General features: G+C 40.1%; 1 protein-coding gene across 1 annotated transcript; it reads left to right on the top strand.

The window, feature by feature from the left end:
* Positions 1 to 1,583: 1,583 nt before the first annotated feature.
* LOC134659414 (zinc finger protein 287-like) lies at positions 1,584 to 14,201 on the top strand. Its single transcript, XM_063515056.1, has 5 exons — positions 1,584 to 1,587; positions 1,726 to 1,803; positions 11,892 to 11,963; positions 12,411 to 13,190; positions 14,092 to 14,201. Exons 1-5 carry the CDS (start codon positions 1,584 to 1,586, stop codon positions 14,199 to 14,201), a joined length of 1,044 nt encoding a protein of 347 aa, XP_063371126.1.
* Positions 14,202 to 17,267: the final 3,066 nt, after the last annotated feature.

Raw genomic sequence — 17,267 nt, 5'->3', positions numbered from 1 at the left:
TACGTTAACTTATAGATGTCGACTACGAAATAACTCTCGTTTTGGTAAGAAAACTGATGTATGGAGTTACCATTATTCCCTTACTTATAATTTATATTTCTCTATGCTTAGAAGATTGATTAAAATAACAAGTGAAAATAATTTGATTTGTTCCTAAAGTTGTGATAGAGTCGGACCAAGAAAAGTCTGCAGCGGATTTGTTAGCCTACGCAGTGCAAGTGTCATTTATGCGTCATAATTTCATAGAATTTTGACGTTTAAAATAACACGTGCACTGCGTGGGCTATCAAATCCGCTGCAGACTTTTCATGGACTGACTCTATTCTATAGTGTGTCAAAGGACTGTCTTATTTCAAACATAGACAGAGAGAGAGTCATAGTATCTTTACACTAGTACTAGCACCCAAAAGAAAAGGATGAGTATAGTTTTTTTTTGTTCCTATTTATTGACAAATTGGTTTGATCATCTATAATTTTGGTTTCGCGCCATACTTTGATACTAGACGTCACCTGCATGTGAGTGGCGTCATCTGGTGAGCTATTAGTTAAAATAATTATATAGCTGGTCAACCAAATCTTGTCAGTAAAAAAGGCGCGAAATACAAATTTTCTATGGGACGATATCCCTTCGCGCCTACACTTTTCAAATTTGCCGCCTTTTTCTACTGTCAAGATCTGGTTGACCAAGTATAGCAGTATTTTTTAGGGTTGTTCCAACATTTACAGAATTGTCGGTTTTTATTTGGTTTTCATTCTCAAGTTTCTCGTAAATGGTGACGTAGCGTCAATGGAACTTAATAAAAAAATATTATTCGTAGAATATGTAAAATGTCATTCAATAGAACTTGCTAACTATGTAAACAAACCGCCATACTAAAATTGACACTAAATGTCAAATTACTAGTAACTTTTGTTTACATAGTTCGCAATTTCTATTGAATGACACTTTATATTTTTAACCCTGACTTGGCGACGCATCTGTCGTGGCCAAGTCTTGGCAGTAAAACCGGAATCGACAAACGCAATAAGTACGTGTGCTTGGTCTGTGGCAAAAAAAAACAATGACAGTCATAAATATCATATTTTTTCCCGTTATTTTCGTCAAAATGTATAAACAATAATGTTTTGGTTACACCTACGTGATTAAAGCAAACGTGTTAAAAACCAATAGCTTATTTCTCTATAAAAAATGTTATGTTACGTCTGAGACGTGTTTCTTTTTCATAATGGTTGAAGTCGACGTAATTGAAGTGCTGTATTTGTGCCGCTGCTGCTTAAGGCGCCCCCCAGACAAGGATTTAATGAAGCCCTATAGATATCTCGGTAAAACAGAAATATACGCAGACATACTGGCAAAATGCTTCGATTTAAGTGTAAGTATAACCCTCTTGAAGGTTTGAACTTTGAAGATACAAATATTTCCAACTCTTACCTTTTTCTCCCAGCTATCACTGGACATAGATGATGAGTGCGGGATCTGCGAGGGGTGCGTGGGGCGGCTGCGGGACGCGAGCGACTTCAAGATACAAGTGCAGCGCAGCCAGGCCGAGCTGCACAAACGTCTGGACAGAATGCTACAAGCCATGGGTATGTCTTACTTCCTCAAACAAGTACACCTAACCTAACCTGCATAGTTCGATGGTGTGTGTTCCCAGAGGTTACAATTCCAACATGCTGGTCAATAATTCATTGTATTTTTTTATAATTACAATTTTGTTGCTTCAGATGAAGTACCTGAGGCCAAGTCTAAGATGGTCCAGGAAGACGCAAAGTTGATGGCAGATGATGACTTTATATTAATCAGTAAGTACACCTATTTTCATCCTGACACTTGCCCCTTTAACCCGTGGAGCGCCCAGAACCAAGAATAGTATGGAGTTACAATCACACGTGTCTTGGTAGGGCGCTCCACGGGTTAAGAGAAAGCTAACGAAGATAGATAGACAGGGCTAGATTATATTTGCAAAGGCAGATTAGACAACTGGTTATTGACTTGTCAGGTCATGAAAATGAAAAATGAAAATGAAAAATATTTTATTCAGTAGCTTAAAAAACAAATTACAGTATCTGCACTGGTGCCTCTTTTTAAGTGAGCATACACTTGTGCTAAGAGAACACCGCTCTTCCACGCGGTTAGTTTACAATAAGTATCTTAGGAATAATATGTAATATGTAATAATAATAATAAACTATGAAAAAATTACAAATTCTAGCATTAATATAAGTATTAACTAGACCTTATATTATATTAATATAAGTATTAACTAGACCTTAGTGTGGTTTAATGTGGTATAGGGTACTTAATATAAAAGAGGTGTGTGTGTGTGTGTGTGTGTGTGTGTGTGTGTGTGTGTGTTTTGTTTCAGTCTATACTAATATTCTCTATACTTATATATTACTTATTTTGATTAAGTTTTCTATGTCGTTGTAACTTTTAGTTTTTAGCCATTTTGTTAACCTACTCTTACACTCGTATGTGGTGCAGGAATGTATGTCAATGTATTTGTTTATTTGATTATATAGTTTGCAAGATTGTGCCTGTTGCTGTCTTCTGGCAAATGCAGTTTTCACTGTATGGGTTTTAATTACATTAGTCTTTTTCCTACGTGTGCATGTATTGTTTGTTTTGTATGTGGTTCGCTTGTGTGTTTTTAGAATAAGATTTAGAATATACAATTTTCTTACAGATAATAGATTACAGAGTGAATAGAGTTCGTTTGTAGGGAATCTGAACGGCTTTTGGTGCATGACTTTTAGCAATGCTCTTTGAGCTCTCTCAAGCTCAAGAAACTTAGTCTTTGTTGCACCACCCCATACCGAGATACAGTATGTGATGACAGATTGAGCCAGCGATACGTAAACTTGATTTAGTAGAGTTTTTGTTGCTACTTGCCTAAGATTTTTGAAAGTCCAGGTCAGTTTGCGGATCCTGTTCATTATGTTCTCAGCATGAAGATGCCACGTGAGACGCTGGTCAATTGTAACTCCAAGGTATTTCGTGTATTCCACTTTGCAAATAGATGGGCAGGAGCAGATGGCTTGTGGGTTGCAGCAGTTATGTATCCTAATTGAGAATTCTTTTCCTGGTTGTGAGCGGTTACAGTTGGAGAAGCAAATAAAGTTCGTTTTGTTGGTGTTGAGGGTAAGCAGGTGCCTCTGCAGCCAGTTAGCAATTTTTGTGAGGCCAAGTTCTGCAGAGAGGCGAACCTCCTCCCACGTGTCTCCTGAGAATACCACAGCTGTGTCATCTGCATAAGTGAAAATAGTTCCCGCCTCGATACACATGTTGCATAGTTCATTTATATAAACTAGGAACAGCGTAGGGCCCAGGACACTACCCTGTGGTACTCCGTAGGATATGGGGCGTTCATCACTCATGTAATCACCCAGTTTGACCTTCTGTGTCCGGTTCTGGAGGTAGCTACTAAAGAGTGATAGAGAGGTGCCTCTTATGCCTTTCTTTTCCAAGATGTTAATAAGAATGGGAACCGACACGGTGTCAAACGCCTTTTTCAGGTCTAGAAAAACCGATAAACATTTTTTGTTTTTATCTACGTTATTAATTATAAGTGTGGATAGTGCCGTAACAGCGTCCTCCGTCGAAATACCTTTTCTGAAGCCATACTGTGCTTTCGATAGGATATTAAATTTATTTAAGTAATTGGTTAATCTATTGTTTATCAGTTTTTCCAGAACCTTCGAGATAGCGGGTAGGACCGATATTGGTCTGTAGTTAGATACGTCACTTTTGCTTCCTCCCTTGTAAATAGGGGTGATGACCGCTTGTTTAAGGGCGTCAGGAAATACCCCCTGTTCAAAGCACAGGTTCGCTATATGTGATATTATAGGGACTACGGTATTACTGGCCATCTTTAAAAATTGAGTTGAGATGCCGTCCCATCCAGGAGCACTACTTGATTTTAAGTTGGATAAGACTGACAGTACCTCGCTGGAATCTGTTTCTAATAGAGCAAAAGAGTTCACCACAGTGTTATTTGAAGTCGAATCATCGAGTGCTACATGACTTATTGGATTACTAACCGCTAGTGGAATAAGTTCAGCAAGAGATTTACCGATGTCAGAAAAATACTCGTTGACAGCGTTTATTGACTCCGTAGGTGATTCTCTGACGTCTAGTAGCTCATTAGTCTCATTTCTATCAGGTTTGCGATTTGTTATCTTATTTATCGCTTTCCAGAGCATCTTAGGGTTGTTAGTAGCTTTTTCTAGTTGTTCCTTTTCGTACTTTCTTTTTAGTTTTTTAGTTATGGTATTACAGTAATTGCGGTATCTTTTAAAAGTAATTTTCAGTACGATATTGTCTGGATTCCTCTGGACACTTTTCTGCATATAATTTCTATTTCTGATGCACCTTAGAATCCCTGGGGTAATCCATGGCTTAATAATGCGATTACTTCTTGGAATTAAAGTGACAATTGTGTTTTCCAAGACGCATCGCCTAATTTTTTGTATAAACATTTCCGTTAGTGTATTAGGATCATTTAAACCGAATAAATCTGCTAGGTTGTCCTTTAGGAGAGTACTGTGCGCATTCTCGAAATTTACTTTAATTTTCTTTTTGTTATAGCATTTGGGGATTTCAGTGCTACCTATTTTAAGCAGTATCATCGCGTGGTCAGTTATCGTTGTGTCGAGAACTAGAGTTTTAGCGTTCGAGTGATTATTGTCGAGCTTCAACATAAAATGATCAAGACAAGCACCTTCCCGTGTGGGTAGTATATGGCCAGGTAACAGGCCGTGCATTGCCAACATATTTAGGTAGTTTAATCTGTTAGCCTGTTCAAAAGATTGTTCATTGGTTTTTTCTGCTATATTGATATTAATATCTCCGGTTATGACAATATTTTTAGTTGATTTGATAGTGTCCAGGTGAGAACTTAGAGAGGATATGAAACAGTCAGCTTTACTATTTGATGGAGATCTATATATGCCTAATATTATAGTGTCGTGAGTAGAAATTTCTAGACATGAGGCATGTGTTAGTACAATTTCTCGTGTCTTAAATTTACGGCTATTACTAACGTACGCAACCACCCCGTCATTTTGGTTTAGGTGGTTAGAAGATGAAAAATGTGTGTAGTTTTCTATTGCTGGAACGAGTTTGTCAGGGTGCAATCGGCACTCACTTAGAATAATAATATCGACCTCAAAATTAAAATTATTTAAAACTACTAGGAGAGAGTCCATGTTGCAATAAACACTTATGTTTTGGGAAACTATAGTGAGATCTGAAGGATGGAAACTTGTATATAGTGAGATGTTTTCAGTGTTGCATTTCATAGATTGCGCAATGTTTAGATCGTCTATTAGATTTATAGTTGTAAGTGTGTCATCCATAATTAGAATCAATATATATGTCAGATAGAGTAGCGTACGGGTTTGTATATTTACTTAATTGTGTATAGTTGTTATTACCTATCTTATTTGCGCCATAAATTGGTGGGCTGCATAGATCCATAAGGCAGTCATTATAGTTGATTTTGGATTTGTTACTAAGTAAATAATGCATTTTTCGTTTTACATGTAACGAGTGTGTTTTTAGTAAGGTTCGAGTTTGATTGTAAGTGTAAGAGTGTAAGTAATAAATTAGGTTATTTATTATATTATATTGTGACAAATGTATAGTCGTGTGTTTTATGTGTACGCGTGTAAATAATGTAGTATAAACCAAGTTTCTTAAATCTAGGTTGAACAGGGAGCAGATCATAATCCAGTAATACATAGCTAAAAATCGTGCATTATAGTTACGATAACAGTAAATAAACCTGGCTAGTCACGTTTGCTGAAAAAGTCTTTGTATCTGCGACTCACTTGTTATTAATATTATTGGTGAGGTCTTATTTTTCCTTACAAATACCTTCCCTAGTGTAGTCCAACAGAATTCATAGTCCTTTGAGCGGGATAAGTCACGAGCCAGAAAACGCAGGCGAGCCGCTTTGGCAGTTAGGTGTTCCGAGACGTAGATCGGGGTTTCCAGTGAAGTGTGTCCGAGTTGCTTGGTGCTTAGTTTATTCTGTCTGTTTACTTGATTATATTCTTTGCATTTCCGCAATATGTCGGTCTTGTGTATGGCTGACACCATTTCTACTATAATGGGCATATTTTGCTTATCGTTTTGTCGACTACGGATCCTGTATATGTCCGAAATGTCCGAAGGCGATGTGTTTTGTCCAATAGATTCGGACAATTTGGTGACCATGGCTACCAGGTCCTCTCGGGTCTCCTTGTCCTGTTTAGGGACGTTTTTAATCTCTATATTTTTCTTACGGCTGTCCCGTGTCATGTCCTCAATTTTGTCCTCCAAAAGGTTGATGTAGTCTCTGTCCTGCTGCCGGTCCTTTTCCAATTTCTGCACTTGCTTTTTCAGTTCCTCGTTTTGTGCCGTCAGGAACTCTATAGAATTTTCTATTTTAGAGTTTGATTCTTTTATTTGTTGTAGGGTCGGGTTTATGAGTTTGACCTCATTTTGTAGGCTCCTGATCATTTGCTTCATCTCCTCCTTAAAGCTATCCAATTCGGTCCCTGGACTGACTCTTGGCCTCTTGTTTCCACGCTTTGTGCCGTAGTTCGTCGGAGTTTTTAACTCATGGCCACTCTCACTGTCTGACATTTTTCTGCGTACTAGGGCACTACAAAAGTACAAGAGGTTAAGCTTACGCACGAGTTTAGAGAGTCACTAATCGAGACGTAGCGCTGTTTGTTCCTGTATAATAACAGTGCAAAGTACCAGGGTAACAGGAGTAGATCGGAGCTCACAGCTTAGTCCGGCGTAGCAGATACGGCGTAGCAAGTGCTTCGTAGCAGTTGTAGCACATCTATGACGTAGGATTGTAGCGTAGCACTCGACGCAGCAATCGGCGACGCAGCGACAACGTACCAGGGTAACAGAAGCACACGCGGAGCAGAAGTTTGGCTCAACGCGCGGCGCGGTCACTTGCTGTTACTTATGCACTCCTATTTTACTTGCCGATTTATTTGGGATAAAAATTGTATTTAATTAAAGAAAATAATTAACGCGGACTAATTAGGCACGTCAACGCCTTGCGGCGGTCCGGGGGGAAGAGGATCAAGAGGTCATGAGTCCTTAATTCGAGTCACGGGGCTGGGCTTAGCACAAGGGGACCCTTTATCTCCTCTACTATTTAACATAGCGACTCTAGATATTTGTAAACAGCTGGGGGATATATTCGTATCACAGTATGCTGATGATTTTGTACTTTATGCCAGCCGCAAACACCTCACGGATGCAGCTAATGCAATACAGAATTCCTTAAATATTCTGAATAACACCGTATAGGGAATGGGTCTTAATGTATCTCATAAAAAAACAAAAGTCTGTGTATTTGTTAGAGCGCATCCTAGGAATGTAAACAAATATGGAGTTAATTTGCAGATAGGTAGCAATAAGGTCCAACAAGTAGATAGTGTAAAATATCTTGGTATGTGGTTGGATAAAAGCCTAAAATGGGGTGGACACATAAATGAAACTCGTGATAAAACATTGAAGTTTTTAAATGTACTTAAAATTCTAGCTGGAGCTAAGTGGGGTGTCCATCCTACCCATCTTAGGCGTCTATATATCTCTATCATTCGCAGTAGACTAGATTATGGTTGTTTTTTGTACGATATTAGTGTTAAAAGCCATCTATGTAAACTGGATAGAGTTCAAAACCAAGCTATGCGGGTTATAGGCGGGTTTATAAGAAGTACCCCAATCCATGCCATGGAAAGTGAGCTATGTATACAGCCACTCTTTGTAAGGAGGAAATACCTGGCTGCTAAATTTTATTTAAGATCTAAATGTGTGGAACCTAATGCTACAATACATGTGTTAGAAGAACTAAATAGGGCTTGTGAAAATAGGTATTGGAGAACAAAGAAAAAACCACTACTTATTGAAACTTATAATCAATTCTGTAATCTCCCAGTACAATCACATGAACAATTACCTATGTATTCAATGAACAGTTGGATAAGTAGCTATGATCTAGCAAATAATATTTATGTCTTTGTGGAGGGTTTAGAGACTGCCAAAAAACATGTGAACCAAATAGATTTATATAGACTAGGTAATGATCTCCTAGAAAATAAGTATAGCTCATATTATAAGTTGTTTACTGATGGGTCCAAGGAGAAACAAGATGTGGAGCAGCATTTTTGACCCTCAACTGGATTTCCGGGGTAAGTTTAACATACAGGCTGATGTATCTATTATGCATTGTGAACTTATTGCCATAGCCGAAGCGTTGTCATATGTAGAGTCCATAGAACATAAAAAGTGTGTAATTTTATCAGACGCCAAGAGTGCCCTTTCACATTTGGCTCGGTTACCCTCGAGTAGTCGAGGGCATCCGATAGCCTATACCATCCTTGAATCCATCAGCAAACTTTGTGCATTAAATAGGGAAGTGATTTTACAATGGATACCTTCTCATCTATCCGGTGGCGAATGCACTAGTCCCAAAACGCACTATTAGTCAATACACTCTAATTTCGAAAGCCCCTCTTCTCATAAGAAACTAGGCCCAAAATACCATATTTCCAAAAAGGCTCATTCTCGATTTACACGAGAACCATTGAGAACTAGTTCCAAAATACACCTTTCCCAAAATACCCCAAATTGTGTTCACCTGTGCGTGGCGTAATACTTTATTCTCATAATGCGTAGGTCTCAAAACACTCTAGTTCCAAAATACCCTATTTTTTTGGAATGTCTCTTTGTGACTGCTTTCAGCCGTAATCATTACCCGTTTGATGCCTAAAATATTTTTTTCAAAAATAGGATTTATTTAATTATTATTTTGAGCTATACAGGGTGTAATCGTTAAGTGTTGCTCGGCGATAGTTCCGTAAATATAGCAGATATCAGAAAATTAAGATAAATAATGCCAATAATGCCATAAATGAGGGTAGTTTCTCGCCCACCTAATTATGATAGTTCCATACACTGCTTTATCAACACAGGCATTAAAACACTCGTGTGTATATTGCCCTTCACTTTCACTATATGCACTTTCGATATCAATTTGAAATTTTCTGATATCTGCTATATTTACGGAACTATCGCCGAGCAACACTTAACGATTACACCCTGTATAGCTCAAAATAATAATTAAATAAATCCTATTTTTGAAAAAAATATTTTAGGCATCAAACGGGTAATGATTACGGCTGAAAGCAGTCATAAAGAGACATTCCAAAAAAATAGGGTATTTTGGAACTAGAGTGTTTTGAGACCTACGCATTATGAGAATAAAGTATTACGCCACGCACAGGTGAACACAATTTGGGGTATTTTGGGAAAGGTGTATTTTGGGACTAGTTCTCAATGGTTCTCGTGTAAATCGAGAATGAGCCTTTTTGGAAATATGGTATTTTGGGCCTAGTTTCTTATGAGAAGAGGGGCTTTCGAAATTAGAGTGTATTGACTAATAGTGCGTTTTGGGACTAGTGCATTCGCCACCGGATAGCTTCTCATGTTGGTACCATGGGCAATGAGGAGGCTGACCGAGCAGCAAAACTTGCAATAACCGACGGTATTTCGTTGCGTTGTCTCCCAGTGCACAGCGAAGTATTAGGTAAAGTTAGGGTTAGTTGCAGACAAATTTGGAAGGAATACTTTGATGAGCGCTCACTTACTAAAGGAATTTGGTACAGAACAATTCAATGTCAGCCCCCTCAGGTCCCATGGTTTGACAAAAAACTAAGTAGGAAACAGGTAGTATCACTCCTTAGGCTTCGTTCCGGGCACATTCCATCAAACAAATTCAAGCACCTGATGAAACTTGCTGCAACACCAAACTGCTCTGAGTGTGATAAAATAGAAGACGTCCATCATGTGTTGATGGAATGTGTCCGCAACGAGGCGCTGAGGAGTGACATGACTAGGGCTTGCAAATATTCGAAACTTTCAGATATTCGAATATTCGACTTTTTCTGACGACGTATTCGAATATTCGAATAATTATTCGAATATTATAAAAAATAAGAAAAGGAACGAGAAATCGGTTTATTATCGTTTTATTCAAAAGCTTTTTTCACATATTGCTAAAACTAAGGATATTTGGCAGAAATCCACTTATTTCACTAGATTTTATCATCCTACTATTTACAAGATGCCCACATTTATAAAAACAAGTAAAACGCCAAAATTAGACGTATTTAATATTTCTAGATAAAACTTGTTATAAATGCGTCGCGTCGTCGTTGCGTGAAATAATATAACTTTAACCATCCAAACACCTAGGTATGTAAGATATTTTTTTTAGTAGGTAATTATTTTCCGATTTAAATTAACTTGTAATCACTCAGAGGCCTGTAAAAAGGCCTTTAATTTCATGGTATTTTGAATCTTTATTGACTTTATTTGTTTTGGCAAGTTATTATTCCTAATGGTCAGCTAATTATATAATATTGAAATATTTAAGGGAAAAAGTTAGTTGAGTACTTGGTGGATTATTCGTCAGCTAAAGGTGCATGGTTAGATTACCAAGTTGGGCAGGTTTGGTATGATTAAATTTGAGAATTGCGATAAGTGGCAAGGTTTAGACTTCAAAAATTCGCTTATCGTACGCTTGTACTGAATAAACAGAATGACCCTTTAACTTAAAACTTACGGACCGTAAAAATAACATACTTTTTGATTTCGATTTCTTTTAAATTGAGTTAGGTTTCACTGTATTCACGAAGTCTATCGAGAGAAATACAGTAAAAATATTATTTCCTTCGTGTTTGGGTACCTACCGTTCCTCATTCACTGTAAATACCCGTAAAACACACAGAAACTGTAACTACAGCGGATGACATAGATTTTTTTATAGTAATAAAAAATATTCGAATATTCGAAACCTGAGCGGCCGAATATTCGAATATCAAAACAGGTCGAATATTCGACAAATTCGAATATTCGAATATTCGAATTGCAAGCCCTAGACATGACATTCATCAAAACTACCAACTTAGGGAGTTGCAACGTCGTCCTGGCATCGCCTCTATCGGACGAGGCCAGGATGATGTGCAACCTATACCTAAAAATAATGTAGTGGTGTAAGTAATGCTACACTACTACATTATTACTTGATCTCACTACAGGGGTGACATAGTCACTGTGTGACAAAACCCCTTTAAAAATTAAGATAAAAAAAAGGCAGATTGAAACTAAGATCTTAAAATATCTAGTAATATTGCTGAACGATCTGACCAGCAAAACTTTAATGATGTTATTCATAAACGTCTGCTAAGTTAATCAGTTGATGATCGTCGTTTGTCCCTATCTGTCGTTATGCCATAGAGAGGGACAAAATGATCATCAGCTGATTAACTTGGCAGACGTTTATGAATAAGCGGGTAAAAGTAAACTTACTTACATTTTTTTTTCTGTTTAAAAACAGAAGCATATTATCAGACTTGGCGCCCATATTCATACAAGCTTTTATTTAACATGCCCTGTTGGTATGTAAGTGTGTTAAGAGGGATAGCCATACATTTCTATTCATCGTTCGTTCTTTCTTATTTGGCTGCTTTATAGAACGGAATGGAAATTTAATAATGTTGCCTGTTTACAATTAAAAACTGTCAGGTTAACTAACACCGAGTTCATTTTTAATGGTGCAAAACAAAATTGGGCTTAAAATATAATGAGTTAACCTCGGGTTGGTTAACTTCGTACTTATTTATTTAACCATTTGTTTGGTGCAAGTGGCCCTTTTATTAGTGTTGGCCACGGCCACCCATCGCGTGTGACTTACTTTGGAACGCGAAATTGAATGAAACGTTTTTATTTGAAAATTTTTTAGGAGTTAGCAGAGTTACTTTTGGTCTGTTGTTGTTACCGACTGTACAGCTTTGATATTTTTCATATTATGCTTCAGGTGAAGAGTCGTCAGTCGCGTCAGACACGGAGATGGCGGGTGACGCGTTCAGCGACGAAGATGTAGCAACGCGTATGTAGCTCCGTACTTTTATTTTTAGGCGTTTTTTGCAATCTTTCGATAATGTTTTTTTCCAGTGCAGTGCCTCAGGCTGGAATCGAACCAGCGTCCTCTGCTATCACGGAAGGTGCCTGTGCCATTCGGCCACCGGGCCACAGCGGCATAGGTCGAATTTTTCCAAGTATATGCACTTCTTACTGAATGCTTATGGCACCCCCTGGCCAGCCTTAAGGTAGAACAGTATGGTTCCACCTTCTAACTGGATCATCTCAGGTGATACCGAATATATGACATTTATTTCTGTTTATAATTTATATAGTTAGTGTTTCTACTTGGAATAAAAACAAATTAAAATATTTTCTGAAAATAATTTAATTTGTTCTAATACGAACTTAGCTTAACTTTGTTTTTGCCTTACTTTACTTTTATTTTTAATGGCTTCCATGTTTGTCTTTCCAGTGGTATTGGACAGCGCAGGTGATGCAAAGGCGGGGCCGCGGCTGCCTGTGTCCGCCCGCGCCAGGCAGCAGCTCACGACAGCTCGCTCCGTGAGCCGCGGCCGCCGCCGCGACGACAACGCTCCAAACTCGAGATCTCGACATACTCCGCAGCACGAAAGCTCGACGCATATGATTAACAACGCTGCACGTATCGACTCGCCATGTCAAACTTTTAACGAGGGTCAAACTTACCAATGCGACATTTGTAAAGAACAATTTACAGACAAAAATAATTTGACGACGCATATTCTAATTCATACGGTTAATTATGGGGAGGGTCATGTTAATTGTGATTTACATAATACAATAAATAATAGTGGTAACGATTTAACACGGACACATCCAGATGTGGAGAAAGAACTAATTTCCAGCAATGTATATAAAAAAGAGTTCAAGAATTTAAATGCACATCTTCCCAAGAGGGAAAAGTCTTTTTCATGCAACATTTGTAAAAAAGAATTCGACAATTCGAAATTATTAATGAAGCATAAGAGAAATCACATTTGGGGGAAAGAATTCATCTGCGATGTCTGTAAAAAGTCATTCAGCAATAAAAGTCCATTAATAACTCATATGCGTGTACACACTCGTGAGCAGCCGTATGGCTGTAAAATATGTAATAAAAAGTTTTCAATAATTTATAACTTACAGCGCCATTTAAAGCTGCACATTGATGTGACACATCCCGAGGAATATCAATCTGTATTTGATAAATGGGAAAAAGAGTACACCTCTAAAAGTAATATATTTCTTAAACAGTATGCACAAAAAGAAACTTTAGACGCTCATTTAAAGTTTCATCGTTTTCGATACTTTTGTGATTTTTGCAAAAACGGGTTTAATACCAAATATAGCTTGTCACTTCATATTTTTAAACACATGGGAATACAGCCTTATCCTTGTGAAAAATGCCACAAACGGTTTACAAACAAAAGGGACCTAGAGGCACACCTCAGGTGTCACATAAAATACTCACGTGAAACAAAAAGTTGTTGCGAAATATGTGGAAAGCAAGTTGACTCGTATGGCTTTAATAATCATATGAATTCACATATGGGAGTGAAACCATTTGGCTGTAGCTTTTGTCCCAATCGATTTACGTATGAAGCCAGTTTAAAACGTCATATCCTTACACACACGGGTGAAAAACGCTTTTCCTGTGAAATATGTCACAAGCGATTCGCACGCTCAGATCTTTTGAAAGGCCACAAGCTTATACATAGCGGACTCAAACTACATTCTTGTAAAGTGTGCAATAAGCAATTTAGACTAAATAGTACGTTACACGTTCATATGCAAAGAATTCACAACGGTGAAAAACGATATGCTTGCGATGTATGTCCAAAAAGATTTCACACATTAAGAGACTTAAGATTTCATTATCCAAGACATAGTGGAGAAAAACCGTACCATTGTGAAATTTGCAACAAGAAATTTTCTCTACCTATAGGTGTCAAAAAACATATTAAAAGGGCTCATAAGGAGGAACCTTCTAAATTTGTGGTAATTAAATAGTGGGTATGTGCTATTCATAATGCATGTTCATTTCGATATAAAACCTATCTTATTAAATACAGTGGGACTCATTCTTACATCATTTGTATATAAATAAATTATAAATGTTCTTAATTTCGGCCGAGATTCCGCTCCCGTCCGCCGCGTCGAGCGCACGCATGCACTACGTGAGCTATGTCCACGTACACGGATAGTGATCGGCTTCCTTTCGAATAGTGCCCAAGCCACGTTGTAGCCTTGCTTCGTGTCCTATCACTGGATTGCTGTGCAGTGCCTATCCAGAGATTGACTAAAAAACAGTGCCACCTTACAGTGTACCAGAGTGCTTATTGAGATAGTGTATATCAATAAAAATCATAGATACATTAGTGTGTGTACAGGCTACTGGTGGAGAGCGACCAATCAAGATGTTTTTTTTGTACTGTGCTCTGCAGCATTTCTAAGAATTTAGCTGGAGGTCTTGGCTGCGGTTGGGAGGTCTGCTTTTTGGGCTTCCCGAGCCGCCGATAGGGATTTTATGTTACTGCGGCAGGCAGTGTGTGGGTGTGTCTAAAGTTACCTAGCTGTCTTATAGTAAGTGTGGAGTGTAATGTGATTGTCAGCCTCTACTCGGTGCACTAGAGGCGTGTCGTCGTGGAGTGTATCTTGATTTCGCGGTGGTCGGCCTCGTCGACGGCGACGAGGACGCGTGTGGAAGTCGATGGTCGTGTCGTTTGTCGTGTCTTGTCTCTGTCTGGTCCATATTTCGATAGTTTGAGTCATGTAGTCTGTCGTGTCATTTAGTACGTCCTTTGGGCGGCGAACCGCGCTGCCCTTTGGTTTTCGTCTAGTCATTGTCGATGGTCCGTCAGTTGGTGTGAGGGTAAGTATGAGGGCGAGGGCGTCCTCAGTCTCACTGTCGTTTTGTGCGGGGAGTAGGGTGGGGGCGTGTCGTGGTGTGTCTTTAGGTGGGTCTGGTTTTGGGTGGGTAATATAGTCGACGGATTTTTGGACTAAGGGGTTGGAGTGGTGGGGGGCGTTATCGAAGTAGTGGCGGGAGGCTTTTCTGAGGAATTCGTAAACTGTAGGGAGTTGGGATTGATAGTGGTTGTCCTGGTTACGGGTGTACCATACCAGGGCGCTTTTAAGAAGCGCCTGAGCAGTTTGTTCTGGAAGGTTTGAAGCGGTTGGAGGCGTTTTTCTCCGAGGAAGGTGAAAGTGGGACATGCGTAAGAGAAAATGGGTCTAATTACTGTTTTATAAAGGTGAATCTTGTTGCGTGTGGATAGCTTGCTATTTTTGTTAATCATGGAACCCAGTCTGCTTGATACAAACTGGGCCTTTGCTTTTACGTTATTAATAGAGGTCTGAAGCTGAGTCTTTGGTCTAGTGTGACACCAAGGTATTTAACCTTGGTGTCAAACGGAATGGGTTTGTTGTGAAGTGTGAAATTGGTCATGTCGGGTGTTGTGGTGGCGGTTGGGTGGAAGAGTATGCCGGCACTTTTCTCCGGATTTACTTACTTCAATCCTCCAGAGCTTACACCACTCCCCGAGGGAAGTGATCGCGATCTGGAGGTTCTTGTAAATCGCGGAGAGAGTGGTGTGTGTGTGTGTGTGTGTGGTAAATGGCTGTGTCGTCTGCGAAGAGTGCTAAGTGTACTGGGGGTGTTTTGGGTATGTCATTTGTGTAGAGTGAGTATAGGATTGGGGAAAGGGCTGATCCCTGAGGAACCCCTGCTCGGATAGGGTGAGGGGCCGAGAGCGAGCTTTCGATTCTGTAGCGGAATTGGCGATCCGACAGAAAGTCTCGTACAAGCTGTAGAAGACGGTCTGGCATGCCTAGTCGGTATAGCTTGTATGCCAGACCCAGTTGAGGCCAGAATGCCAGACCCTGTCGAATGCCTTCGCTACGTCAAGAAAGATCGCCCCGGTCCTGAGTCCCCCTAGCCGAGAAAAACCGTCCAGAACGTGCTCGACGATCCTGTGGACCTGGTGTACGCTGGAGTGCTTGGATCTGAACCCAAACTGCTCCTGTATGAGGATGTCCTCCTCATGGCACCAGGTCTGGATGCGAGTCAGGACGATTCTTTCGTAGAGTTTCCCCAGGGTGCTCAGCAGGCTAATGGGTCTGTAGGAAGCGGGTTCTGTCCTGGGTTTGCCGGGTTTGGGGATGCCTATTACCGTCGCTAACTTCCAGGACTTGGAGAAGTGGCTGTTAACGAGGGCCGAGTTGAATATGTCAAGTATTACACAGAAGTGAGACTCAGAAAGCATTTTCAATAGTCTGTTAGGGATGCCATCCGGGCCGGGTGCTTTCCTGGGTCTCAGCTGTTGTCTTATGTAATACGCCAGGTCTTCCGGAGTGACTAGTCGGATGGGGGGGTCTTTAAGAGGGGAGTTCAGTAATTTGTCCACAGCAGTCTCGACGAGTGCGATGTGGTCGTTGTCCACTACCTTGGTGGGGGTGCATTGCTCGGCTAGGCTTTTGGCGAGGCACTCTGCCTTCTCCTCGTCTTCGAACGCTGGTGTGGGGTGGTCTGGTCTGTTGAGAGGGGGTATGGTGGTGACCAGGTCTGATTTAAAATATTTCGCCAGTCTCCAATAGGCCAGGTGACTTGGCGAGACAATCCCTAGCAGATCGTCGAATTCGTTCGCCCGAAAAGCGGCGACGCCCTCTTTGACCTGTCTTTGGAGGGCCCTCAGTGAGCACCGATTCTCGGGCGAGGGAAAACGGGAGTAACTTCGTAGAGCTGCGTTCTTCCTGTCCAACAGTCTCCTCAAGCTGTCAGGGAGGGGCCGGCGACGAGAATTGTCAACCGGAACCTCCTTTGAAGCTTCTCTGAGTACAGAGGTGAGGTGACTGCTGTAAAGGTCGACCGCGCTGTCCGTCAGTGTTTTGGTCATGTTAGGGGACGTGGGGATGTGAGTGAGCTCCTTAAGGAGGCCTTGTTCAACCTTTCCCCAGTCTATTTTGATCCTGGTACTCGGAGGGTTGCTGGGATCAGGGCCTAGACGTAGGGTTACCAGATGCCAATTTGGAATTTCCTGACAAAATTCCTGATTTGCAAAATTTTTTCCTGCTGCTCGTATCGGCGGGCGACGGGGGGTCTAGCCGTATGCGATATCTATGTATGCTAGATAAGTAAAATTGAATAATGTACCTTTTTAGGTACATATTTTTAATTCACAAAAATTCCTGACATTTTCGTATTCCGGCCGCATTCCTGACAAACGGTCAAAATTCCTGACATGTCAGGAAAATTCCTGACGTCTGGTAACCCTACCTAGGCGTAGAATGACCGGTCTGTGATCAGAGTCAA

The sequence above is a fragment of the Cydia amplana genome, chromosome 25 (genome assembly GCF_948474715.1).
Source record: "Cydia amplana chromosome 25, ilCydAmpl1.1, whole genome shotgun sequence".
NCBI classification, from domain to species: Eukaryota; Metazoa; Arthropoda; class Insecta; order Lepidoptera; family Tortricidae; genus Cydia; species Cydia amplana.
Note: the sequence above shows the minus strand (reverse complement) of the source record. Positions and strands in the feature narration are given on the sequence as shown.